The following is a 27,365-nucleotide window of genomic DNA, read 5'->3' on the forward strand; positions in this document are numbered from 1 at the left end:
TGTGTCTGTTACTTGAACTCTGAAGCATTTATTTGGTCTGTTATTTCTGAGGCTGATAACTCTAATGAACTTATCCTCTGCAGCAGAGTAAACTCTGGGTCTTCCATTCCTGTGGCGGTCCTCATGAGAGCCAGTTTCATCATAGCGCTTGATGGTTTTTGCGACTGCACTTGAAGTTTTTCCGTATTGATTGACCTTCATGTCTTAAAGTAATGATTGACTGTTGTTTTCTCTTTGCTTATTTGAGCTGTTCTTGTAATAATATTGACTTGGTCTTTTACCAAGTAGGGCTATCTTCTGTATACCCCCCCCCCCTACCTTGTCACAACTGATTGGCTCAAACGCATCAAGACAGAAATCCAAATTAACTTTTAAGAAGGCACACCTGTTAATTGAAATGCATTCCAGGTGACTACCTCATGAAGCTGGTTGAGAGAATGCCAATAGTGTGCAACGCTGTCATCAAGGCAAAGGGTGGCTACTTTGAAGAACCTCATGAAATATATTTAGATTTTGTTTAGCAATTTTTTGGTTACTGCATGATTCCATATGTTAATTCATAGTTTTGATATCTTCACTATTATTCTACAATGTAGAAAATAGTAAAAATAAAGAAAAACCCTTGAATGAGTAGGTGAGTCCAAACTTTTGACTGGTAGTGTGTGTGTGTGTGTGTGTGTGTGTGTGTGTGTGTGTATATATATATATATATATATATATATATATACACACACACACACACACACACACACATATATATACACATACACACACTGTAGAGAACATATGTACGAAAAGGTGTTGTTGGTTCACTCTCATGTACTTGTTTAAGATGTTAGCAACTGTGGGAAAATGATGAAAGAGGATATCGCAAACAATGCTTCAATGTTTTCTCTCTATTTTGTGTGTTCCTCCTGAAATTGTACCTTTGACAAAATACCTACTATATTTCACATTAGACTATCCTAACCAAAATATATCCATTAAAGAGACTTTGCGTCAAATAAAAGTCAACTATACTTGTAATAGTCTTTGTTAGAGGGGCCATCTTTCTGATGTTGGACAGGTTCACTATGTCAGTTCACGTAAACCATGAATAAAATGGTCTCTGATCCAGGATTTTATTTAAAACCACAACAAACAAAACTATTGGGACATTTCTGCTCCTCGAACAATCCCTCAATATATTCTGTGACCACCAATACACATTTTGATTGGATAACAGCGTTTAAGGTCCTATATGTCATTGAAAGGTTTCTCATTCCAGAGTAATGACGATCCCATCATGTCCAGAACTCTTTAAGTAGTCTAGTGAACAGGGTGACACTGATGGCAGCAGCTGTTTTTTTACATAGAAAGAAATGCTGAAAATTGTTCCACAGCATCTCAGTGAGAATGGCAGAATCTAGAATCTACAGTAAACATTCTCAAAGAACCGTGACATACACCTCAGTGTTCTGAGTTGGACTGGTGCTGCCTTGGGACAGGTGGAGGACAGTATCGTAGAGGGACTGGCGTATGTAATCTAACCCTGTTCTGGTCAGGGGTGAGTCTGTTTCCTCTGACTGGCTTGACTGACCCTGGGGTTCCGATGATAATGACATAGTGGCTGGAACACACTGAGGCATAGCCTGTTGGAAGAGTTCCATGGTCGTGTAATCACTCATAAAGGACAACTGCGGGCACTGGTGGGCCGCCGTGCTAATGGGTACAGGGTCTGTCTGTCTTCTGTCTGTGGTAGGTTTAATGGTGTCAGAAGTGGGATCTTGATCTCTACTGTCTGTGGCTGTGTCTCTTCGGCACAAACCCATGCTGATTTGAGGGTCTACTTTAGTGGGCTCGGCAGAGTCTGCGGTTGTCTCTGAAGGCCCTTGATTGTCTTCGTGGTCTGTGTTGAGGTGTAGACACGAGTCACTGTTGCTATGGAGGTTGCTAACGGGAGACATATCTTCTCTTCTGTCAACAATGTGCAGACTGTTGGCGTCCCCCTCCTCTTCCTCTAACTTCTGTCTGTTGATGGGCTCCAGGAGTTCCTACGATAATCAATCAATCTTTATTGTTCCGGAGGGGAAAAATCTAACAGCAACATGTCTGATCTGAGACATAAATGCAATAAATCTGTTCTGCATCATTACTCAATTTTTCTTACCAGCTTGTAGACCCCATCTATTTTCTGAATGGCATTGCTGTTACCAGGATTAGGGAGACTTGGCCAGAGTAGTCTCTTTGCTCTGAAAGTACAACAAATGACCATATAATTCATTCAAGTTTCCATTACTTGGATTCCATTGGGCAACAGTTAATAGAGCAACACTAACAGATATGAATACACCTTTGACTTAAAAACATGACAACCGTACCTTTTTAACAACCGAGAGCCGAGATTAACCACAAGTAAGAGTAAAGTTACTCCTATAATGACCCCTGCTATCATACCACTCATAGACATGGATGCTGGGGAGGGAAAGCAGGCAGGACAGGTCCTTTAAATTAATACAAAATGGCATTCCAAATGTGGGATATCAGAGATTGTCATTAAAATATAACCACTGATGAAAGATCAAGATGCAAACCTGTTGACTTGGTTTCAAAGTATACAGCTGAGCTTCTCACTCCCATTCCTGCAGCAGTGAAGGCAGACAACTGGACCTGGTACACAGTATTGCTTTTTAGGTCCACCAACTCATAGCTGCTTGAACCAGCATCCACAGTGACGTCTGTTACAGTGAGAACAATAGTCAAAGTCAGTGAAGCATCAGAATAAGTAGTAGTAAGACCACAATAATCATTTTAAGGAAGTTACCATTTAAACAACAGTTCTCGTTTAAAACTTGAGCCTTTTGGGAACTAGATGTAGTAGTAATATCTGATAGTGTGCAGGAAGTCTTGACTTCTAAGAGTAACTGTACATACAGTGCATTTGGAAAGTATTCAGACCCCTTCACTTTTTCCACATTGTTACGTTACAGCCTTATTCTAAAATGGATTAAATTATTTATTTTCCTCATCAATCTACACACAACCAATAATGACAAAGCGAAAACAGGTTTTAGCAAATTTTTCCAAATGTATTAAAAAGAAAACATACCTTATTTACATAAGTATTCAGACCCTTTGCTATGAGACTCGAAATTGAGATCAGGTGCATCCTGTTTCCATTGATCATCCTTGAGATGTTTCTACTACTTGATTGGAGTCCACCTGTGGTAAATTCAATTGATTGGACATGATTTGTGAAAGACACACCTGGCTATATAAAAAGGTCCCACAGTTGACAGTGCATGTCAGAGCAAAAACCAAGCCAAGAGGTTGAAGGAATTGTCCGTAGAGCTCCGAGACAGCATTGTGTCGAGGCACAGATCTGGGGAAGGGTACCAAAAAATGTCTGCAGCATTGAAGGTCCCCAAGAACACAGTGGCCTCCATCATTCTTAAATGGAAGAAGTTTGGAACCACCAAGACTCTTCCTAGAGCTGGCCGCCCAGCCAAACTGAGAAATACGAGGAGAAGGGCCTTGGTCAGGGAGGTGACCAAGAACCCGATGGTCACTGACAGAGCTCCAGAGTTCCTCTGTGGAGATGGGAGAACCTTTGCCAAAAGGCACCTAAAGGACTCTCAGACCATGAAAAACAAGATTCTCTGGTCTGATGAAACCAAGATTGAACTCTTTGGCCTGAATGCCAAGCGTCACGTCTGGAGGAAACCAGGCACCATTCATCACCTGGCCGATACCATCCCTACGGTGAAGCGTGGTGGCAGCATCATGCTGTGGGGATGTTTTTCAACGGCAGGGACTGGGAGACTAGTCAGGATTGAGGGAAAGATGAACGGAGATATCCTTGATGAAAACCTGCTCCAGAGCGCTCAGGACCTCAGACTGGGATGAAGGTTCACCTTCCAACAGGACAACGACCCTAAGCACACAGCCAAGACAAGGCAGGAGTGGCTTCGGGTCAAGTCTCAGAATGTCCTTGAGTGGCCCAGCCAGAGCCGGACTTGAACCCGATCTAACATCTCTGGAGAGACTTGAAAATAGCTGTGCAGCGACGCTCCCCATCCAGCCTGACAGAGCTTGATAGGATCTGCAGAGAAGAATAGGAGAAACTCCCAAAATACAGGTGTGCCAAGCTTGTAGCGACATACCCAAGAAAACTTGTGGCTGTATTCGCTGTCAAAGGTGCTTTAACAAAGGGTCTGAATACTTATGTAAATGTGAAATGGAAGTTCTTATTTTTTTACATTTGCAAACATTTCTAAAAACCTGTTTTCGCTTTGTCATTATGGGGTATTGTTTTTAAATCCATTTTAGAATAAGGCTGTAACGTAACAAAATGTGGAAAAAGTGAAGGGGTCTGGATACTAGCCACAAATTATAAAACCGTCTACGTGCCATGACATGTAAAAGACAGTAGGATAAGTTGCACACACTGTACTTTACTCTGCTCGCATTCTACGAATACTCACACTGCAAGTCTCTAAGGCCAGCATCAATTGGCTCCTTTTTGATTCATTCGATGTTCACAATCTTACTTGTTTCAGTGTCTGTTCCGTCCTGCGGGCTCTCTGTGTAGTGGAGGACGTAGCCCAGCAGGAAACCTCTGGTGTCCTCCTCAGGGACCGATGTCCACTTCAGCACCATGGAACTATGGGTAACATTACTGCTGCTGATGTTCCCTGGGGCACTAAGGGGGGCTGAGAGGAAAATACACTGAATCTGATCGCAATGCATTTATGATTAATTGGTTGGTGGGTGGGTGGTTGGTTGATTGATTGGGACATGCAGGTGCTCAAGCGGTCAAATATGGTATGTACACTATAACATGTTAATAAGTACATGAAGTGGTTCCCTGTGTCTTTGCTTATGGTATGTGTTTGTGTGATGATCAGATGTCCCTAAATCTGAGGGTGGTTTTAACTAACTGGTTTCTATCAACTCGCCACCCAAGGCTTTTACTTGGGACATATTGTTAAATGCACTAAAGAGGAACAATGGGTACAGATTGAAGATGCACATGGTCACCCCCAGAATCTTTTCATGTATCTGTTTTCAAAGGATGGAGCTAAGAAACATTAAGAACTTTGTAGTTAAGAACATTCTAACAACATAGAAGAAAATGAAGAAGAACCAATATCACTCCCTAAAAACACACCCCTATCGAACAATCCTTGGATAGGTTTTCAGAATTCACCGATAAATTGGCCCACATGGGAAACTAAAGGCACAGAAACCGTAAATGACGTGGTAAATGACGTGGTAATTGGAAATATAATATATGCAACTTAAAAGTTTTATATCACGAAATGTTGACCTAAAAGCTTTTGGACATCCGAGCAATGTTGACCTAAAAGCTTTTGGACATCCGAGCAATGTTGACCTAAAAGCTTTTGGACATCCGAGCAATGTTGACCTAAAAGCTTTTGGACATCCGAGCAATGTTGACCTAAAAGCTTTTGGACATCCGAGCAATGTTGACCTAAAAGCTTTTGGACATCCGAGCAATGTTGAGGGAATCATATTTGAGTCCGAAAAATATACTCATATGATGGGTAATATACACAAAACCTTGTAGAGGTTGACAATCTCTTAGAAAAATATATAAACTATTGGAACCAAGACTTTAAAATAACTGATATTGGCACAAGATGGAGTGTTGGAACATAAACAAAATTACAGTTAACGAAAATGTATGCATAATCCAGTATAAACTAATGTATAGAATGTATTATTCCAAACCGTTAGGACGCTAGACGTTTGTGAGAAGACCGATTTTCAGCATGTCTCATGGTCTGACAAACACCGCTGTAGCTCGGCCACCTTCCACCGCAGATGCGGAAAGCCGAGATAGGCGGATGTGGTGGACTGAGATGCAGCAAAAAACTGATACTGTATCTCTAGCTTAAACTGACAGATTTTGATGGGGATTTTTGTATTATGCTACTTAGATTGACGTCAATAGACTCTTAAGGATTAAATATGGGAAAGAATCTGGCTACAGACAAACAACATCACACATTTTGAAGTTATATGGGGCAAAGTCTTACAAGCATTAGAAACGATGTATGTTTTTGTTTATTGTAAAAAATCAAAATATTTATTGTATATAAAAAAGAAAATTCAGACTCACATCCTTCAGTGAAGTAGGCCTGGACCCTCCCGTAGGTGCTCTCGCTGTTGTTGATGAACTTCAGGTTGCAGGGCTCTTTGTCTGGCCTCGTGTGCAGAGTGAAGGTGTACCTCTTATACAGCTCTAATGGCTCTTTAGTTCATACAACAAGATGGGGAAACATCTTTGATTAAGTCAAACTGGATTTGTGGGAGGGAGCTCATAACTGTTAAACATGCAATGTCTGTGTAGTTCTGGTTATGATAATGTGCTGTATCAATCAGAATATGTGAATTCTGTTGTTTTCATGTTAACACAGGAAAGAGAGGTATGTACCCTACCCTGCAATGGTATGACTTTATAATTGTTCTCATCCTCATAGAAGGACTTGTGAGCAGCTTTGTTTCCTCTCTTCCACCACTCCACTGAGAAGCAGGAGTAGGTTTTGATCAGGTCATCCACCCAGGAAACAGTAAAGGACGTGTTGCAATTGAATGTCACATTCAGCTTCCCATATAAGTCTGTAGAGACAAACCAAACAACACGTCATAGTCCTTTCTCCTGCATCTGAGATATCTCCGAGACATCCCACTTCAACAGACTGATACCATGCTGCTACACATGAGAGCAACTAGTAAGGTCATTCTAATGCAACATCATAACTTACTCATAACTCATAATACTGCTCAAGCAACATAGTGAATACATTCTGACATGGCCGGAGTCTGTGATCCCTGTATTCGAGGATAGCAAAACAGTAGATAGGTGTTTCTACCTTTGTCGTCCAGTGGCTGTATAGTGCTCTGTGCTGCAGGTGAGGTCCCAGCCCCGTTGAGAGCTGTGATTTTGAGGTGGTATGCTGAGTGAGACAGGGTCACTATGAGTAGGGGCCTGCTGGTGTTGAAGGTCTCAATGGGGTCCTCTCCTGAGGCCTTCCCCACGGAAACACTGTAGCCCTCCGCTAACTCACTGGCTGCAAACTAACATGTACAGGACAATGGTAGGATCAAACTTTATATTATACATATTATAGTAACATTAGGAGCAGCCTCAATTCGTCGGGGCATGGACTCTACAAGGTGTCGAAAGCGTGCCACAGGGATGCTGGCCCATGTTGACTACAATGCTTCCCACAGTTGTGTCAAGTTTGCTGGATGTCCTTTGGGTGGTGGACCATTCTTGATACACACAGGAAACGTGTATAGGTGCGCCTGACACCCACTACCATAACCCGTTCGAAGGGCACTTGCATTCATCCTCTGAATGGCACACATACACAATCCATGTCTCAATTGTCTCAAGGCTTAAAAATCCTTCTTTAACCTGTCTCCTCCCCTTCATCTACATTGGTTGAAGTGGATTTAACAATTGACACCAGTAAGGGATCATAGCTTGGATTCAACTGGTCAGTCTATGTCATGGAAAGAGCAGGTGTTCTTAATGTTTTGTATACTCAGTTTATCGTGTAGTGCAATAAACTGTTCACTTTTATAACTGTCTACCTACATCAGTTTACTCACAAACTTACTATTTTCACATTTTTAATTTGCACATTGTAAGGTTAAGTTACTCATGGGGAAATGAATTACCTTCCATTTTATGATCACTAATCTCCTCCCTTTGGTTTGTGGACGACTATATTTTACCATCTCAATGACAGGCGTATCAGTAAGTTCTTAGAAAAGAGAAGAAAAGAAATGGACACAATGGACACATTTTGCTTATTTGATGTTGTAAATCAGTAGAGTGGACAATTGATTAAGCCTATTTCTGGATCCCAGATTTTAGTTTTAGGTAAAAGGTAAACTCACCCGGTGGGACAGTGAAAGCCTCGCTCCAGGGGCACTGTGTACATTTATTGTTGGCCACACACTGTATCTGCACCTCATAGGACAGTGAGGAGTTAAGATTACCCACAGTGCACCTATTTATATTCTTGGATTGCACTGGTAGCTATAAAAAACATAAATAAGAGGTTAGGTTTGTATAACTTTTTTTGTTTGTTGCATTGGTCTTTTCCAGTCTTGGACTACTAGGGCTGGTTTCCCAGACACAGATTAAGCCTAACCCTAGACTAAAAAGCACTTTAAATGGAGATTCTCCATTGACTAAGCTTAATCTGTGTCCGGGACTAGTCTTATTTGTGTCCGGGAAACCGTCCCCAAGAGTTTCACTATTCACGGCAGTTTGTTTCAAGTCGATAAGCCATCTCTGGCTTGCGAAAGTATTCATCCCCCTTGGCATTTTTCCTACTTTGTTGCCTTACAACCTGGAATTAAAATGGATTTTTTGGGGGTTTGTATCATTTGATTTACACAACATGCCTACCACTTTGAAGATGCAAAATATTTTTTCTTGTGAAACAAACAAGAAATAAGACAAAAAAACAGAACTTGAGTGTGCATAACTATTCACCCCCCCCAAAGTCAATACTTTGTAGAGCCACCTTTTACAGTAATTACGGCTGCAAGTCTCTTGGGGTTTGCGCCAGACATAGCATTTTCCTTGATGGCCAAAAAGCTCAATTTTAGTCTCATCTGACCAGAGTACCTTCTTCCATATGTTTGGGGAGTCTCCCACATGTGTTTTGGCGAACACCAAACGTGTAATTTTTTTCTTTAAGCAATGCCTTTTTTCTGGCCACTCTTCCGTAAAGCTCAGCTCTGTGGAGCTCCTTCAGGGTTATCTTTGGTCTCTTTGTTGCCTCTCAGATGAATGCCCTCCTTGCCTGTTCCGTGAGTTTTGGTGGGCGGCCTTCTCTTGGCAGGTTTGTTGTGGTGCCATATTCTTTCCATTTTTTAAATAATGGATTTAATGGTGCCTTTGCAACGCCAAGGTTGTGGGTTCGATTCCCACGGGGGGCCAGTATGAAAATATATGCACTCACTAACTGTAAGTCGCTCTGGATAAGAGCGTCTGCTAAATGACTAAAATGTAAATGTAAAAATGTTCAGCGTTTCTGATATTTCTTTATAACCCAACTCTGATCTGTACTTCTCCACAACTTTGTCCCTGACCTGTTTGGAGAGCTCCTTGGTCTTCATGGTGCCGCTTGCTTGGTGGTGCCCCTTACTTAGTGGTGTTGCAGACTCTGGGGCCTTTCAGAACAGGTGTATATACAGTGAGGGAAAAAAGTATTTGATCCCCTGCTGATTTTGTACGTTTGCCCACTGACAAAGAAATGTTCAGTCTATAATTTTAAATGGTAGGTTTATTTGAACAGTGAGAGACAGAATAACAACAAAAAAATCTAGAAAAACGCATGTCAAAAATGTTATAAATTGATTTGCATTTTAATGAGGGAAATAAGTATTTGACCCCCTCTCAATCAGAAAGATTTCTGGCTCCCAGGTTTCTTTTATACAGGTAACGAACTCAGATTAGGAGCACACTCTTAAAGGGAGTGCTCCTAATCTCAGCTTGTTACCTGTATAAAAGACACCTGTCCACAGAAGCAATCAATCAATCAGATTCCAAATTCTCCACCATGGCCAAGACCAAAGAGCTCTCCGAGGATGTCAGGGACAAGATTGTAGACCTACACAAGGCTGGAATGGGCTACAAGACCATCGCCAAGCAGCTTGGTGAGAAGGTGACAACAGTTGGTGCGATTATTCGCAAATGGAAGAAACACAAAATAACTGTCAATCTCCCTCGGACTGGGGCTCCATGCAAGATCTCACATTGTGGAGTTGCAATGATCATGAGAACGGTGAGGAATCAGCCCAGAACTACACGGGAGGATCTTGTCAATGATCTCAAGGCAGCTGGGACCATAGTCACCAAGAAAACAATTGGTAACACACTACGCCGTGAAGGACTGAAATCCTGCAGCGCCCGCAAGGTCCCCCTGCTCAAGAAAGCACATATATACAGGGCCGTCTTAAGTTTGCCAATGAACATCTGAATGATTCAGAGGAGAACTGGGTGAAAGTGTTGTGGTCAGATGAGACCAAAATCGAGCTCTTTGGCATTAACTCAACTCACCGTGTTTGGAGGAGGAGGAATGCTGCCTATGACCCCAAGAACACCATCCCCACCGTCAAACATGGAGGTGGAAACATTATGCTTTGTTGGGGTTTTTCTGCTAAGGGGACAGGACAACTTCACTGCATCAAAGGGATGATGGACGGGGCCATGTACCGTCAAATCTTGGGTGAGAACCTCCTTCCCTCAGCCAGGGCATTGAAAATGGGTCATGGATGGGTATTCCAGCATGACAATGACCCAAAACACACAGCCAAGGCAACAAAGGAGTGGCTCAAGAAGAAGCACATTAAGTTCCTGGAGTGGTCTAGCTAGTCTCCAGACCTTAATCCCATAGAAAATCTGTGGAGGGAGCTGAAGGTTCGAGTTGCCAAAAGTCAGCCTCGAAACCTTAATGACTTGGAGAAGATCTGCAAAGAGGAGTGGAACAAAATCCCTCCTGAGATGTTGGCAAACCTGGTGGCCAACTACAAGAAACGTCTGACCTCTGTGATTGCCAACAAGGGTTTTGCCACCAAGTACTAAGTCATGTTTTGCAGTGTGGTCAAATACTAATTTCCCTCATTAAAATGCAAATCAATTTATAACATTTTTGACATGCATGTTTCTGGATTTTTTTGTTGTTATTCTGTCTCTCACTGTTCAAATAAACCTACCATTAAAATTATAGACTGATCATGTCTTTGTCAGTGGGCAAACGTACAAAATCAGCAGGGGATCAAATACTTTTTTCCCCTCACTGTATACACACACTGAGATCATGTGACATTTAGATTGCACACAGGTGGACTTTATTTCACTTCTGAAGGTAATTGGTTACACCAGATCTTATTTAGGGGCTTCATAGCAAAGGGGGTGAATACTTATGTACGCACCACTTTTCCGTTATTTATTTTTTCATTTTTTTCATTTCACTTCACCAATTTGGACTATTTTGTGTATGTCCATTACATGAAATCCAAATAAATCAATTTAAATTACAGGTTGTAATGCAACAAAATAGGAAAAAACGCCAAGGGGAATGAATACTTTTGGAAGGCACTGTATGAGCTGCATGCACTACATTACATATCTGACTTTTGAAGCCCACCTCTTTCCATGGCAGGCTGTTCAGCTCCTTGTATCTCACAGAGTAAAGGGGGATATATTTGGTCTCTTCCTTCCTCCAGGAGGCCTGGATATCCAACTTTCTTGAATGGCGATTGAAGTGTACATTAGATGGGGGACCGCATCGAACTACAATTTTAAGACAACATAGGCTATGTGATAAATTATCATTGTTATACTGTTATACTATATTTTGTGTATAACAATATAGAGGTAGGACTGGTCATATCACATCTTATGGTTGCTGTAAACCCATAGGCTACCCTTCTATCACATCCCCCCCAAAAAATTGTAAAGTGGTTATCCCACTGGCTATAGGGTGAATGCATCAATTTGTGAGTCGCTCTGGACTAGAGCGTCTGCTAAATGACGTAAATGTGCCCTTGAGCAAGGCACTTAACCCTAATTGCTCCTGTAAGTCGCTCTGGATAAGAGCGTCTGCTAAATGACTAAAATGTAATGTAAATGTATAGTGGAAGGGAATAGATGCATACTGTAGGTCCCGTGTAGCTCAGTTGGTTGAGCATGGCGCTTGCAACGCCAGGGTTGTGGGTTCGATTCCCACGGGGGGCCAGTATGAAAAATAAGTAAGTCGCTCTGAATAAGAGCTTCTGCTAAAATGACAAAAAAATTACATAAACGTACCCAATTGTTGAGGTGAACCTCTGAAAACAGTCTTCGTGCAACTCTTCGAATCACTCTCGTCAAATACATGAGCTATCATGTAAAGCTTTTTGGACAGATTAATAGTCTGAGACGTCCCCAGTATGTTTGCATGCATTTTGATATACTTTTTCCTGTGAAGAATATCAAATTGAATAAGATTTAGTAGTTCATTAATTTGATTTAAAAAATGTATATCTTGTCTTCAGTGCACCCTTAAATGCAAACAATCAAATTATATAACTACAGAGATACATTCAATTAGCCTACTGTGTGTTCTACATAACTTACTGTTCTGTACAGAGTGTGTATCTGTGTGTTTGTTGTTTTCCAGGTGTCCACACACATTTCCAGCCGATCATACTGAGGCCCAGATGTTTACCAAAGCAATCTAATTCACGGACTCCCTCTGAAAGGAAAGGTTCAAAAGAGCAAATAGATTATATTATAATAACATTTAACCAACCCCATCAACTGCAACTGAACCACAACTTGGTTTTTGGAATAGTTGTGTCATTACCTTGGGATGTGACACAGTGTTCATAACATGAAGATATGTTCTTGCACCTACAGGTCACTGAAATGCACAGTATTGTCAATACATCATGTATCAAAACAAACATTTAATGGTGTTACAACGTAAATACTTTGTAAAACAAATCTCACATACTGAATGTGAAAATGTAAATGACAAACTTAAAAAAAATGTTTTATTATGTTGTGTAGAGTGGTGCTATAACTACGTGGCACGGAAGGAAATAGTGTTATTGTTACAGCAATACCATATAAATTGTGTAGTGTTGTTACTGTAGCCTCCAGACAACAATTACAGTAACATGGGTCCACACCCATGTCCTCTGGGTGCCTACTCTGGTGCCTAAAATAAGATCAGCTTTGTTGCATAACTCATGCAAGAGGGTGATGGGTCAATTAAAACACATTTCTTACTTTTGCCATCTTCCAAAAAGACCACTGGACATACAGTATATATTACATATAATATCAGATGGTTTCCTATTTTCCAAACCCTAATTGGTGGAGAACTTTTGAAGGAAGCATGCACTGCAATTCTGTTTTATTTTAAACAGTGTTTTGTCTGGAAACCATAGTTCAAACATACCTGGAGAAACTTGGATTGTGGAAGAGAGTGGGGTAAAATATCCAAAGAGAACACCTAGACAAAGAAAGACAGCACCAGGGCTCGACATTAATGCTTGTTCACTTGTCCGGGACAGGTAAAAAAAGAATGTTGGACAAGAAGAATATAAATGTAAGTTGTCCGAATGGACAAGTTAAAAAAAGCACACAACAATCCCAATATCAAGCAATAACTGTGATCAGAATTGGATCAAAGTGTGCACTCTTCTCCCAGTCTCTGCACATCGGAGTTGAATGTTGGTGAGGTGTAGCTTACAATGCTCCAAGGGTTAGTGCTATCCAGAATCCTTGGGACAACCCTACCCTAAACCCTAACTGCTACTCCTTGCCCTAACCCAGTGGCATACAGCAGTTTCGCAGGGCCCCCAACAAACCATGATTTCTTTGGATTTTAAAATTTTGGGTGGTGGGAGGAACAGAGAGAATTTTGCATTTTTAAAGCTAATTTCATGCAATTCTACACATATTGCCATGGGGCAGAGTGAAACATTTGCAGTTTTATAGCTAATCTCATGCTATTCTACACATTTTGCCATGCTGCTGAGATAATTTGAAGATTTACAACTAAAAAAATTATCTAATCAATAGACTAGCTTTTCGAGCTGACTGCCCGGGGAATGGGAGCACACATAGTGTATGCTACAATGATTAGGCTTATAAGTTTGTTTGTTTTTTCGGGTGGGGGGGGGCCTCCTGGAGGTAGGTGCCCCGGGGCCCCAGATGTGCTAGTCCAGCCCTGCTTATTTCAATTTATTTTCTTTACTAATAGCCTATTGGAGGAGAGATGCATGCTTGATTTTGCTTTCTGAATATAAAATAGGCTACAGAGGCACGGGGAGTTGGAAAGGAGAAGGCCTACTTTAGGAAAATATGGGCCATCTTAACACTGATAGGCTACATCCTGACAAATTACACCATATGTACCTTTCTGGACTTTCTAAATTGTCGAGAATAGACCCAAACTGATCTAAATAGTTGCATAATCAGGCCTAGGCTGTATGCTGTTATTTCGGCATGAAACAAAACAGGATGTTTGAGCAGTTATTCAAATTCCTCATTGCACTGTGTTGTAATTTTCTTGTCTCTAAAAATGTAGGCCTTGCCCTAATCAATAGTGGAGCTTTGTGTGGCCGGGTACGACAGAGCATAGCCTGGAGGAACACACAGATCTGCCATTTCATAATCTGTTCACTGTTTTTTCTTGCACTTGGACAGGTAAATATTTAGCCTATAGCCCTAATATTTAGCTAATGAATGGCCCAATATCTAGCTAATATTTACTTCTTGCTTTAGCTTCTTACCTCTTCCAGCTGTTCCCATGCACAATAGGATATAGGCTACGCAAGTCTCTCCGCAATAGGCCATTCCTCTTCTCGTGAAATCCCAGGAAAAGCATATAACATTTATTTTGATAATTTTTTATACTAGGCCTAATAGCCTATTCGGGGAAAGAAGCAGTTTGCTCTTGCTAATTGCTGAATGTAAAACAGGCCTACAGCATAGGCCAAATTAAAGGTGCAATATGCAGAAATCACTCCACCATTTCCTGGTTGATTAAATTCTAACAGCAGCTTGCTCTTGATAATTGCTGAATGTAAAACATGGACTCTACAAGGTGTTGAAAGCGTTCCACAGGGATGCTGGCCGATGTTGACTCCAATGCTTCCCACAGTTGTGTGAAGTTGGCTGGATGTCCATTGGGTGGTGGACAATTGAACTGGTGCACCTGGCACATACTACCCTACGCCGTTCAAAGGCACTTCAATCTTTTGTCTTGCCCATTCACCCGCTGAATGGCACACATACAGAATCCATGTTTGAATTGTCTCAAAGCTTAAAAATCCTTCTTTAACCTGTCTCCTCCTCTTCATCTACACTGATTGAAGTGGATTTAACAAGTGACACCAATAAGGGATCATAGCTTTCAACTGGATTCACCTAGTCAATCTATGTCAGTGGTTCCCAACTCCAGTCCTTGAGTACCTCCAACAGGACACATTTTTGTTGTACCCCTGGACAAACATACCTGATTCAACTCATTGAGGGCCTGATGATTAGTTGACAAGTTGAATCAGGTGTGCTTGTCCGGGGCTACAATAAAAATGTGTATTGTTGGGGGTACTCGAAGACTGGAGTTGGGAACCGCTGGTCTATGTCTTGGAAAGTGTTCCTAATAATTTTATACACTCAGTCTATAGTGTAGAGAATCATTGTATCATAACCGCTGTGAAATATATTTACAATAACCAAAAATATTATATTTTCAGCTGTTTGAATCTGGTGTACAAAAACGAAATTAAAAGATGCAAAAACGAAACTTAAGAATGGGAAGCATAGAAATAGCGCACATAGAACAGATCTACCGCACATAGAACAGATCTACCGCACATAGAACAGATCTACCGCACATAGAACAGATCTACCGTACATAGAACAGATCTACCGCACATAGAACAGATATACCGCACATAGAACAGATCTACCGCACATAGAACAGATATACCGCACATAGAACAGATATACCGCACATAGAACAGATCTACCGCACATAGAACAGATATACCGCACATAGAACAGATCTACTGCACATAGAACAGATATACCGCACATAGAACAGATCTACCGCACATAGAACAGATATACCGCACATAGAACAGATCTACCGCACATAGAACAGATCTACCGCACATAGAACAGATCTACCGCACATAGAACAGATATACCGCACATAGAACAGATATACCGCACATAGAACAGATCTACCGCACATAGAACAGATCTACCGCACATAGAACAGATATACCGAACATAGAACAGATCTACCGCACATAGAACAGATCTACCGCTTCTTCAACTTGCTATAACTCACATGCTGTATCTATGTGAATTTGGTTGGGTCGTCCAAAAAGTTACATATTGCAGCTTTAACAGTCTGGGAAAGTTGAGGAGAGAAAATGTGTTGGTGTGATCAATTTTGGCCAGTTATGATAACATTGTTGCACTGCAAATAGGCCTAGTTGCATAGGACAGACAGAGGGATGACTACAGTGAAAAAGAAAACCCAACAGAATTGACAACCATTAGAAAAACACTTGCAAACCTCTTGAGCAACGACATGCTAAACTACATTTGTTGTTGAATTGCTACATTTAAATAGTTCCTATATTATTTTTCATTAGGCCTACATGTACATTGAAGTATTATTTGCAGCTGTCACAATGAATACACCCTGAAAGGTCTTGTGTTGCCACCTTATTAATAGCCAGCATGCAGTACATTTCAGTCATTTAGCAGAGGCTATTAACCAGAGAGACTTACAGTAGTACTTTTGCATACTGGTCCCCCATGGGAATCAAACCCACAACCTTAGTGTTATAAACACCATGCTCTACCAACTGAGCCACACAGGACCGTTGATTGACAGATGTAGGATAGTAGAATGATAAACGATCAAGTGTAATAGTGTGGATGCTCACCAACATTTTATAGTTATTTAGCCTGTAGTTTATTGTTATTGGTGGTAGCCTGGGAAGCCGCTAGTGGGCGCTATGGATCTCCACTATCATCTAGGTTTGATTATGTGCCAAGCCTGTAATACACCAGTGTCACCCGGCGACTGGTTCATACAGAAAACATTCTCCATTCAGGCTGCAAAGGCTTCAATTTGGCCTTAACTCAATTTCTTTATGAAACACAATTTTCCACTGGCTAATGCCTAGGAATAATAGTCCCGGGTGTTACGTATCGCGTTCAGCTAATCAGGCTGTAGCAGTCTGTTGTTTACCCCTGGCTGAATGCAGGGTGCAACATAAAGTAGAGCCACTCTAGAAAATGAGGTGGATACCAGTTAGCATAATTATCTGGTTTGTAAAGTTTAAAAAATATGCTCAAATCCGACCTGAATCGCCACAATGTCTGCTAAAATAAGCTACCCAATTTCATGCTTGGTTAGTGTAGACATTTATAAGCGAAAGTGAATCATCAATTATATAAAAAACGAAGTTGAAATCAACTAGGCTGGTGAACACCAAGTCTGTGTGCATGACCGGAGAAGCAATGGCATGACCACTGCTTGATAGATTGTTTACTGAGTTGCTACAGATTGTTAACGCAACGGCAGAGACTGGGCCACTGCTACAGCACTAGCCTGTGTACCAGTCTCTTTAGCTAACCCACTCCAAGGGGCCAGGGTTCCGGTCTAGAAGCACGGTTTCGATAGCCTGGGTACCAGTCTCTTTAGCTAACCCACTCCCTGTACTCCATGTCAGTTAGTTGTGGCAAAGAGACTGGCCTTTCTGCCATCTTCAAATTTGAACATACTATCATTAATGAGCTCGAGGAGAACAGATGATTTGGTCCTGATTTAATCACCCTCACAGCTATCCCCCAATCACAATGATTATGCAAATATTGGAATTATATCACTTTTTCCCTCACAGAACATGTTGGGATCCAGTTGCTAAGCAACTGTTTTTTGTTTGTCCAGACAAAACCAGTCTGTCAAAAGTTGGTAGCTCACCTTTAAATTCTCAAACTAAATAATACATATTGCAATTCCAACCACAAAACGTCTTAACAACTTGCCTAGCTAACAGCTAAATGTTTGTTTTTGACTTTGTTATAAATTCTAAGTCTATTTTCGAGGATCCATATGTTATTTAATATTTATGTTATTTCCAACAACCAATGAGCTCCACCGTAAATCCAGCTTGAATTTTAAGATTGCTGAAAGCCAGTCTCTTTGGCAATGACAAGGAGTGGCAAGGAATGGAATTCTAAACGTATGAAATATTCCAGTGGTGTAAAGTACTTAAGTAAAAAGACTTTAAAGTACTACTTAAGTCGTTTTTTAAGGGTATCTCTACCCTACTTTACTTTTTTTTTAACTTATTTTACTTCACTACATTCCTAAATACAATTATGTACTTTTTACTCCATACATTTTCCCTGACACCCAAAAGTACTTGTTACATTTTGAATTCTTAGCAGGACAGGAAAACGGTACAATTCACGCACTTATCAAGAGAACATCCCTGGTCATCCCTACTGCCTCTGATCTGGCGGACTCACTAAACACACATGCTTCATTTGTAAATTATGTCTGAGTGTTCGTGTGTGCTCCTGGCTATCCGTAAATTTAAAAAAAAACAAGACAATGGTGACGTCTGGTTTGCTTAATATGAGATATTACTTTTGTGACTTAAGTTTATTTGAGCAATTATATTTACTTTTGATACTTAAGTATATTTCAAACCAAATACTTTTAGACTTTTACTCAAGTAGTATTTTACTGGGTGACTTTCACTTTTACTTTAGTCATTTTCTATTAAGGTATCTTTACTTTTACTAAAGTATGACAATTGGATACTTTTTCAACCACTGAAATGTTCAAGCAATTATCTCTAACGAACAACAAGTATGTATGTTTGAAATGTGGGGCTTTTATTATGCGATGTGTATTTCAAAAAATATTGTCATGAATTGTATTTGTCTAAACATCAGACTGTTACCATGGTTACTCAATGATATCAGTCTAAAAGAAGTCACTGTAAAAAAGAAGCAATAGTCTCCAAAAGCCAGAATGTTTAATACAATTATATTTCAGCGTACTTTACCGGTTGTCCGTGCTGTTGGTCCTTTTGGCGATAGGAAATGGAGACAAAAATGTCCACAGGAAAGTATTATTAGCCCGACTTTTTGAGGCGCCAGTAGGTATATGACTCTGTCGGTTTGTAATTCCAGTGAGTATTTTCAATCACGTGATGCATTTCACATGATGCACAATGTGCAAACAATAGCCAAATGTAACCGAACATTGTGAAGTCAACCGAAGCTAGTTTCCTGCAATCAGCTGGAAGTATTTGCCATTCGGTCTGTGGTTCGGTTAGGCTTGGCCATATTGTGCAAGTGTTTGTCACATGCAAATCGAGTCAGTATTGAAAATAAAAACCGGAAATACAAAATATATATTAATACTGCCCAGCAAGATAGGGGAGCTGGTTGCGTGGGGAGAAAGATGGCGGAAGTAGATGAACAGTTCGAATCAAACAGCGCGTCGTGCAAAGTTGGTGAAGACGAATGTTCTGAATGTACAACAGTAGTATCGAAAACTGGAACAAAAAGGAAATTGTCTAAAATTGGAGTGGAGGATACTTGTATGACTGATAATGAATCGCTTCTTGTTGGGATGTTTTTGTTGAGTAATGTCAAATGGTGAAGTATGCGCTGGGAAAAGTGGTCTGTCAGAGTGACCAGGAGTGGACATATTTTGATTAATTGTATTTCTGAAGAACAGAGGAAGATTGCAGTGAGCCTCAAAAGAATCTGGACAACAGAAGTTTTGTGTTTTGAACTTCGGAGTAGAGCACCAGTCAAAGGATTCCTGGTGTGATTGGTGCCCGGCGTCTGACCCGCTGGGTGAATGGAGAAAAATAAGAAAGTCTCTCGGTCTTGTTTTTTGATAAAGAGCAAATACCTACGCATGTGAAGCTTGGTTATGCAAGATACGCTGTAAGAGCTTTCGTCCCCAAACCATTGCAGTGTAAGAATTGTAAAGGATTTGGCCATGTTTCAAATGTGTGCAGACGGACAGGGTATATTGAAGAACGGTGTGTAGAAGGATGATGGTGTTGCAATTGTGGTGGGGATCATGATCCCGAGTTCCTGGATTGCCCTGTAAGGGTGAAGGATATTGAGGTGGCAAAAGTTAGAGCGGTCAATCGAATCTCCTATGCGGAGGCGATTACAAGAATTGAGAAAACAAGTGAAGCTAGTGAAGATATGGTAGTGGACGCACCACAGCCTGTAGTAAATGTTTGCTGCCAAGCAAAATATACCCTGTGTGTTAAAAAGGTGGATTTTGTGGCATTCATTGCCACAGTAATAAACTGCACGTTTAAAAGAAATCGAAGAAACTGAACATTATTGTGGCTGCGGCAGAAAAGTATTTGGGATTTAAGGATTGTACATCTGAAGACTTGCAAGGGGTACTGGCACCGGAAGACTCGCCCTCCCAGGTTCCCCTTGAGCCTGTGTAGGGATCAGATCTGTTTTATTTTTTAACAGAAAAGTTGTTTGATTTAGTTTATTTATACATTTTTTGGTCGTTTGGTAGTTGTTTTGGTATTTAGTTCCATTTTTGGGAATCCTGTTTCCATCCCGCACAGTAGGTGGCGGAATGCACATTAAATTGTGCGATCGCCAATATACCATAGACGAAGAAGAAGAAGATGAAGATATACAGACCAGCATACTGAAGGTCAAGTTAATAACGCTTCCCTGTGGATATTTTTTAAAATCAGATTACCTCCAACATAGGGACAAAATAGGTGGACAACAGGTAAAGTAAGTTGAAATGAAGTTTGTCAACATTCTGACTTGTAACGGGATTGTTCAGGAATGCTGAGCCTACATGTTAGAGACAAGTGTGTAAGTATTTCCCTCTTGGATTCTGAAAGGCTAGAATTTTATGAATTATTGAAAACTTATATTAAAACTAAAACAAATAACAACAAAAAGCAATAAGAGATTATGCAAAACAACTTGTCTGTATCTCATAAACAAGAAATGAAACAGAAAGTTTTTTATTTTAAGCTAAAAAATAAGAAAAGGAGTGGAATGTTAGCTAAAGAGGCTGGCACTCAGACTACTATAGCACCACATTTGCATGCCAAAAAAAGGTTACCCCAAATTCCATGATCGTCACAGCCCTACTGAACCATGAATATTTTAGCCTTACAATGTTATAGATAAACATGTCTTAGTTAGCTAGCTACCTTGCTTTGAAGTAGCCCACATTAACCATTTGATCCCTGATTCATTGAATGAGCTAACGTTACACCCAGTAGCTCTCCAGATGGAGGTTTGACCGTGTGTGTTTTATACAGTAGCCTAACAGTGCAGTTATTTAACTTTATGGAAGGTTAAGTGCATTGCTCAAGGGCTCAATGGCAGGAGATAGTACATGGGATCAGCAGCCTTCCATTGTCAATACCACATAACGCTTACTTTTTCAAAGACACCACCAATTATTGGTCAGGGAAATGTGGTTAAAAGTCATAGAGAAGTCATGGAAAAGTCATGAATTGCATCTGTCAAAATGTGTATGAACCCTGAGAAAACCAACTATCTTGGAAAAATTAGTCAGATAAAGAGCTTGTTTATGTCTTAAAGAGGCAGTGTTGTATTTTGAGACAGGCTTGAATATGCAAAGAAGCCAATATGCAGAGTAGCCTGCATTTTTGTCTGAGGCTCTGTATGGCAATAATAATGATAATAATTCATCTTATTTTTGTAAAGTGGTTCATACAACAACATTTTCAGTCACCTTTTTGGCCCATGGTGATACAGACTTGAAAACATTTTTTTTTTAAAGAGAGCTTTCGGAAAAGTAAAACATCTGTTCTACTTGTCGAAGGACAAATGGCAAAAACAGTTAATGTCAAGCCCTGCCAACAGTTAGCCAAAACACACAATTGAAGATCGTCATCATTCCTGGAACAAGTAACTACTTAAAATGATATACAGTATACTCAGTATAGTATAGAATGAGAAAACAGTTCAAATGACCTAGCTAAAACTACAACAACCTCATTGACATACAGTAAATAGGGGAATGGAGGATGGGATAAACCATACGGTGGAAATGTAATAAATCTATTCTTCAGACTTTTACAGAATTTTTGGTGTGGAGATTTTTTAAATGTGTAATCCGTAACATTTTCAAACAGTGAGAAAAGTACTTACCAAAGATTAAATAGGGCAGAGGTTTATGGAGAAAATGCATTGTTGTCACAGCATCCAATTCATACTAATGTTTTATATCTCGCCTGGTTTTCTGTCTGACAGCCACGAAGATCTGTGGGAGTTTTAAAGTGGCTTTATGAAAAACAATGTGGAACAGTGGCTTACCATTCTTCATGTGCGTTCACCACCGAGAGAGAGAGAGAGAGAGAGAGAGAGAGAGAGAGGAGAGAGAGAGAGAGAGGAGAGAGAGAGAGAGAGAGAGAGAGAGAGAGAGAGAGAGAGAGAGAGAGAGAGAGAGAGAGAGAGAGAGAGAGAGAGAGAGAGAGAGAGAGAGAGAGAGAGAGAGAGAGAGAGAGAGAGAGAGAGAGAGAGAGAGAGAGAGAGAGAGAGGAGAGAGAGAGAGAGAGAGAGAGAGAGAGAGAGAGAGAGAGAGAGAGAGAGAGAGGAGAGAGAGATAGAGAGAGAGAGAGAGAGAGAGAGACTCAGAGCAAGACAAAGAAATGCATATTAGCCTAAGTTTCAGCTATTTCAGGATTTTTATTTCTGCTTTCAAGGAATTGTATTGTTTCTCTGAAAAACATAATGAATGCCCACTGTTTTTGGGAATAACACAACACTGTGTGTTGTAAAACTATCCTTCTGTGCCCCAACGAATGGTGATATTAATTAGTGAATTGTATAAGTGGAGGGGGCACACGGGAAAGAACACCTTCCTATGAAACACAAAATCTCAACTGACTCTTCAACCAGCCTTTTTCAGGATTTTCAAGATCATTGTCTTACAATGTTTTAATTTTTTGACAAATTGACACACACACACACACACACACACACACACACACACGCACACACACACATACACAGGCTGAACTGTCATTACAGTGAGCACACACAGGAAGAGGCACATTCACACTTCACTGGCTTCAGTTAGCATGAAGAGACCTCTACCAGAGCTAATGACCTCATTCAGCATGTATTAGACAGTAATCAAATCATATCAAAGAAAATTGTATTTGTCACGTGTCGAATACAACAGGTGTAGACCTTATAGTGAAATGCTTACTTACAAGCCCTTAACCAACAATGCAGTTTTAAGAAAAATAAGTGTTAAGTAAGCAATAGCTAAGTAAAAAAATAATTTAAAAAATAATTAAAGAGCAGCAGTAAAATAACAGTGGTGAGGCTATATATACAGGGGGTACCGGTGCAGAGTCAATGTGCGAGGGCACAGGTTAGTCGACGTAACTGAGGTAATATGTACATGTAGGTAGAGTTAAAGTAATCTACTGGAACATGAACACAAAATAGGAAAGTTGATTTATTCAACTGTTCTATATTGTTCACTTACTTACAATACATACCAATACAGACCAAATGTCGTCCACCCAGCTTGCTCTCTCTTAGCAATTGAGCCCCGGGACGAAGTTAATAAATACTGACCTGCGGTCTAAGTTTTACGTACACACTGTACTTGATGGGTGTCCCTTTTTGTTTCCCTTGAAGGTCTACTTACTGTAGATCTGTTTAATTGATCAAACAGATTTTTCTGTGTGGCCATTCTTTTGCTGGTTTGTCTGGTATCTTGAAGCTAAAACATGAGCATGCCCTACCGATGGTCGTTTCTTGGAGGATCAGCTATTTGTCCCATACTTGTTTACAGTCAGTCAAGAAGGAGAGAGAATTTTTCCTTTCATATCACACTTTTCAGTGATCTTCTAACTAAACTGGGGTTTCATATAAGAAGAGATCACATACTCTGATAAGGTTCTGAGAAAACCAGCCATTTCCCTGTATAGTGTGCTCTGCTCTCTTCACTGTCAACTCAAATACTTCTGCATTAGCTGACAGGGGAAAATGAAGTAAAGAAATCAGTCATTGTACAGTAATTCCGTTTTTTTCTACTTTTGTTATTGTAGCTGATCCACACGTTGATTGTCGATTCGTGGAAGAAATTGCCCTGAAAGCACTGATTTTAATAATGTAATTTAGGGTTAAAAGGTTTTTATCCGGATTGGTGCATGTCCCACAGTGGTGTATGCTATTTTGGGGGGATTAATGTTGAACCCTGAAAATCAAATATGTTTTTAGGGTATCTAAAAATTGGGGACCCTAACCAGAAAAGTATAAGATTAGAGAAGAGGACTGTTGCTGAGGTACTCACTGAAGCAGGAAACTCATTTCTGCTAAATTAGCACCATTGTAAAAGTCCTGGAAATCAGTTACATGTTTTTGCATTAGCTCAGCTCACGTGTGGGTGATTAAAAGATCCAGTAGCAAGATAAGTGGGTTGTTGGATCCGTGTACGGTTCGTTCAATCAATATCCGAACTTAACTAAGACGGATAATCATTTCGACTGCATGAATTCATTTTCTTATGTCATCCACAAGCTTGAATTAATGAACAGAGACGAGGGGCTGCAACAGGATTCGTGTGCTAGCAGTTTTCAAAGTAAAAGCTGTGTGATTATCTAACGTTACCTGAGATTGTGTAGTTTCAATGGATGAAGTTTTGTGTTGGGGATGTTGATCGGAAGTGTACGGTGTGAGAGAGGCTGGTTGAGGTGGCTAGAGTCAGAGTAGTGCAGAAGGTGACGTATGCTGAGGCAGTGAAGAAAGTAGAGGAGGATGGGTCAAGGTGAGGGATTCTGAGGGGATCACTGTGAATAGTAGATCTGTGCCAGCACAGAGGGATAGGCCAATGAGTGATTTATGCTTCAGTAAGGTTGGTTTCTTAGCGTTCATAGCAATGGTTATCAACTGTACCGCAGAAACGGAAAGTCAAATCAAATCAAATCAAATTTTATTGGTCACATGCGCCGAATACAACAGGTGCAGACATTACAGTGAAATGCTTACTTACAGCCCTTAACCAACAGTGCATTTATTTTAAACAAAAAAAGTAAAAATAAAACAACAACAAAAAAAGTGTTGAGAAAAAAAAGAGCAGAAGTAAAATAAAGTGACAGTAGGGAGGCTATATATACAGGGGGGTACCGTTGCAGAGTCAATGTGCGGGGGCACCGGCTAGTTGAGGTAGTTGAGGTAATATGTACATGTAAACCATAGAAAATAGATGTTGTGGTGGCAGTTGTATTTTGGTATACGAGATTTGACTTCAGAAGAGTTACAGGCTGTGTTAGGTGGTGGTGTCCCGTCCTCCCAGGCCATTGGCATGGTGCAGGAGCAGATAGGGTAAAATAAGTGGAATGGGGTAGTGGGTTTTAAATGAGTGTAGGTGGCAGCTGCAGAGAAGTACCTGGGTAGACGAGATTTTACTGCAGAAGAGTTATAAGATGTTTTTGAGATTTAGATTTTTCTGAAATTGTGGCTGACGAGAGTGTGAAGTAACACAGGCGTAGACAAAAATTAACATTTCTCCAGGGAAACGACCCAGTACTTTTATTCAGGGAAAGAAACAGAAAGCCCCACAACGCTTGGTAACAATAAAACCAAACCAAAACCTAGCTCGTCTTTGAGTCTTTCTACACAGGTCTTCCGGTCCCTCTCTGCTACCGGACAGCTAAGCTGTTTACCGGCGTATCCAACAAAATAAAACAGAAATACAGCAGGCTTGTCCTTCCTTGGGTCAGGCCTACGGCCAAGTAACGTCCGGTAGGTTCCTGTCCAATTGGGTTTGATATTCCTCCCAGGGTTGGAGGGCCCTGCATGGCAGCTCTTGTTACTCCAGACCAAAGCCTGGTTAAACAGCCACCGCCCAAGCTCCAAACGACCCTTCCGGGCCATCCTCTCTCCTGGCCAGCAGATGTAGCCAACGAGAAGGAATATACCGCCCTTCACACACCCACCCTCTCACGCCATCACACCCCCCCCCTCCTCAGCTCCGACCCAGTGGGCGGGGCGGCCATCGTCCACAGAGCGTTCCGGCAGGACAAGGCGTCTGCATTCCCATGTTTCGACACGGACCTGTACACAACAGAGAAACGGTACTGTTGGAGTGAGAGAAACCACCTGGTCACTCTATCGTTGATCTCCTTGTTCCTGGACATCCAGACTAGAGGAGCATGGTCCGTGACCAGAGTGAAGTGTCGTCCCAGGAGGTAGTACTTTAAGTTCTTCAATGCCCACTACACCGCTAGGCACTCTTTCTCCACTGTTGAGTATTTGGTTTCTCTGGGCAACAGCTTCTGGCTAATGTATAGGATGGGATGCTCCTCCCCTCGTACTTCTTGGGACAAGACCAGTCCCACCCCTGTGTCGGAGGCATCAGTCTGGACCACCATCTCTCTCCCAAAGTCCGGCATCACCAAGACCGGTCCGGAGCACAGGGCCTCCTTCAGGTTCTGGAAGGCTTCTTCCGCTTTGTCAGTCCACCTGACCCAGTTGGGCTGGGTCTTTTTGGTCAGGTCTGTGAGAGGACAAGCTACAGTTGCATAGTTAGGAATGAACCTACGGTAATAGCAGGTTAGCCCTTCAAAGGTTTTTACCTGAGACTTGGTTTGGGGCCGTGGCCATTGTCGGATGGCTTGCACTTTCTTCTCTTGCGGTTTGACGTTGCCCCTCCCGATGGTGAAGCCCAGATACTCTGCTTCCTCAATTTCCAGTCTGCATTTTTTTGGATTGGCGGTTAGACCTGGTCTGCGAAGAACCTCCAAGACAGTATTGAGCTGCTTCAGGTGAGATTCCCAGTTAGGGCTGTACACAATCACATCATCCAAATATGCTGCAGAGTACTCACAGTGGTGTCTCAGGACCCTATCCATTAGCCTCTGAAAAGTAGGCGGAGCTCCATGCAGGCCGAAGTTTAGAACCGTGTAATGGTACAGCCCTGTAGGCATGGCAAAGGCAGTCTTCTCCCTCGCCTCTGGAGCCAGGGGAACCTGCCAGTAACCAGGGTACTGATATACCAGGCGTTGCCCAGGCGGTCAATCAGCTCATCTACACAGGGCATAGGATAAGCGTCAAATTTCGATATCTCATTTAGTTTTCACACACACACACGCACACACGCACACACACACACACACACACACACACACACACACACAGGCTGAACTGTCATTACAGTGAGCACACACAGGAAGAGGCACATTCACACTTCACTGGCTTCAGTTAGCATGTATTAGACAGCAATCAAATCAAATCAAATCAAAGTGTATTTGTCACATGCGCCGAATACAACAGGTGTAGACCTTACAGTGAAATGCTTACTTACAAGCCCTTAACCAACAATGCAGTTTTAAGATAAATAAGTGTTAAGTAAGAAATAGATCAGAGAAGAGACAGAATCATTAGATCATTTGTTTGGTACTGTCCATTTGTAGCTTGTTTTTGGACACAGGTCCAGGAATGGCTAAAGGATTGCAATATTTACCTGGAGCTAACCCTGCAGATAGCACTACTGGGTGATCTGAAAAGTCATAGTCAATCGATCAATAACATAACAATACTATTAGCAAAAAAAAATATTTTCAATTCACAATCTGTAGAAACAATGAGAATAGAAAGGTTCAGAACTTTTGTAAGACATCACAGTACAGTTGAAATATATATGGCAAATAGAAATCCTATATGGATGGTGTTAAAAGATAGATGGGAGGTGTTGAATGGAATTGAAGGATGGGACTAATAACAACTAACAACA

At 41.1% G+C, this 27,365-nt stretch overlaps 1 protein-coding gene and 1 long non-coding RNA gene across 2 annotated transcripts in view; both read right to left on the bottom strand.

Moving 5' to 3' along the window:
- The window catches only part of LOC311127976, a 1,008,662-nt gene that overhangs the window by 832,801 nt on the left and 148,496 nt on the right, over positions 1 to 27,365 (bottom strand). The window lies entirely within an intron of this gene.
- On the bottom strand, positions 2,467 to 26,559 carry LOC311128529 (interleukin-6 receptor subunit beta-like; the record flags this gene model as incomplete). Its single annotated transcript, XM_084160721.1, has 10 exons — positions 2,467 to 2,717; positions 4,530 to 4,691; positions 6,125 to 6,256; positions 6,445 to 6,624; positions 6,879 to 7,083; positions 7,693 to 7,778; positions 7,915 to 8,056; positions 11,181 to 11,280; positions 25,578 to 25,687; positions 25,948 to 26,559. The coding sequence occupies 10 exons, from the start codon at positions 26,557 to 26,559 to the stop codon at positions 2,536 to 2,538; spliced, it is 1,911 nt and encodes a 636-aa protein (XP_084016847.1). The 3' UTR covers positions 2,467 to 2,535.

Source organism: Coregonus lavaretus, assembly GCF_964263955.1.
Source record: "Coregonus lavaretus genome assembly, chromosome: 4".
In the NCBI taxonomy this organism is placed as follows: domain Eukaryota; kingdom Metazoa; phylum Chordata; class Actinopteri; order Salmoniformes; family Salmonidae; genus Coregonus; species Coregonus lavaretus.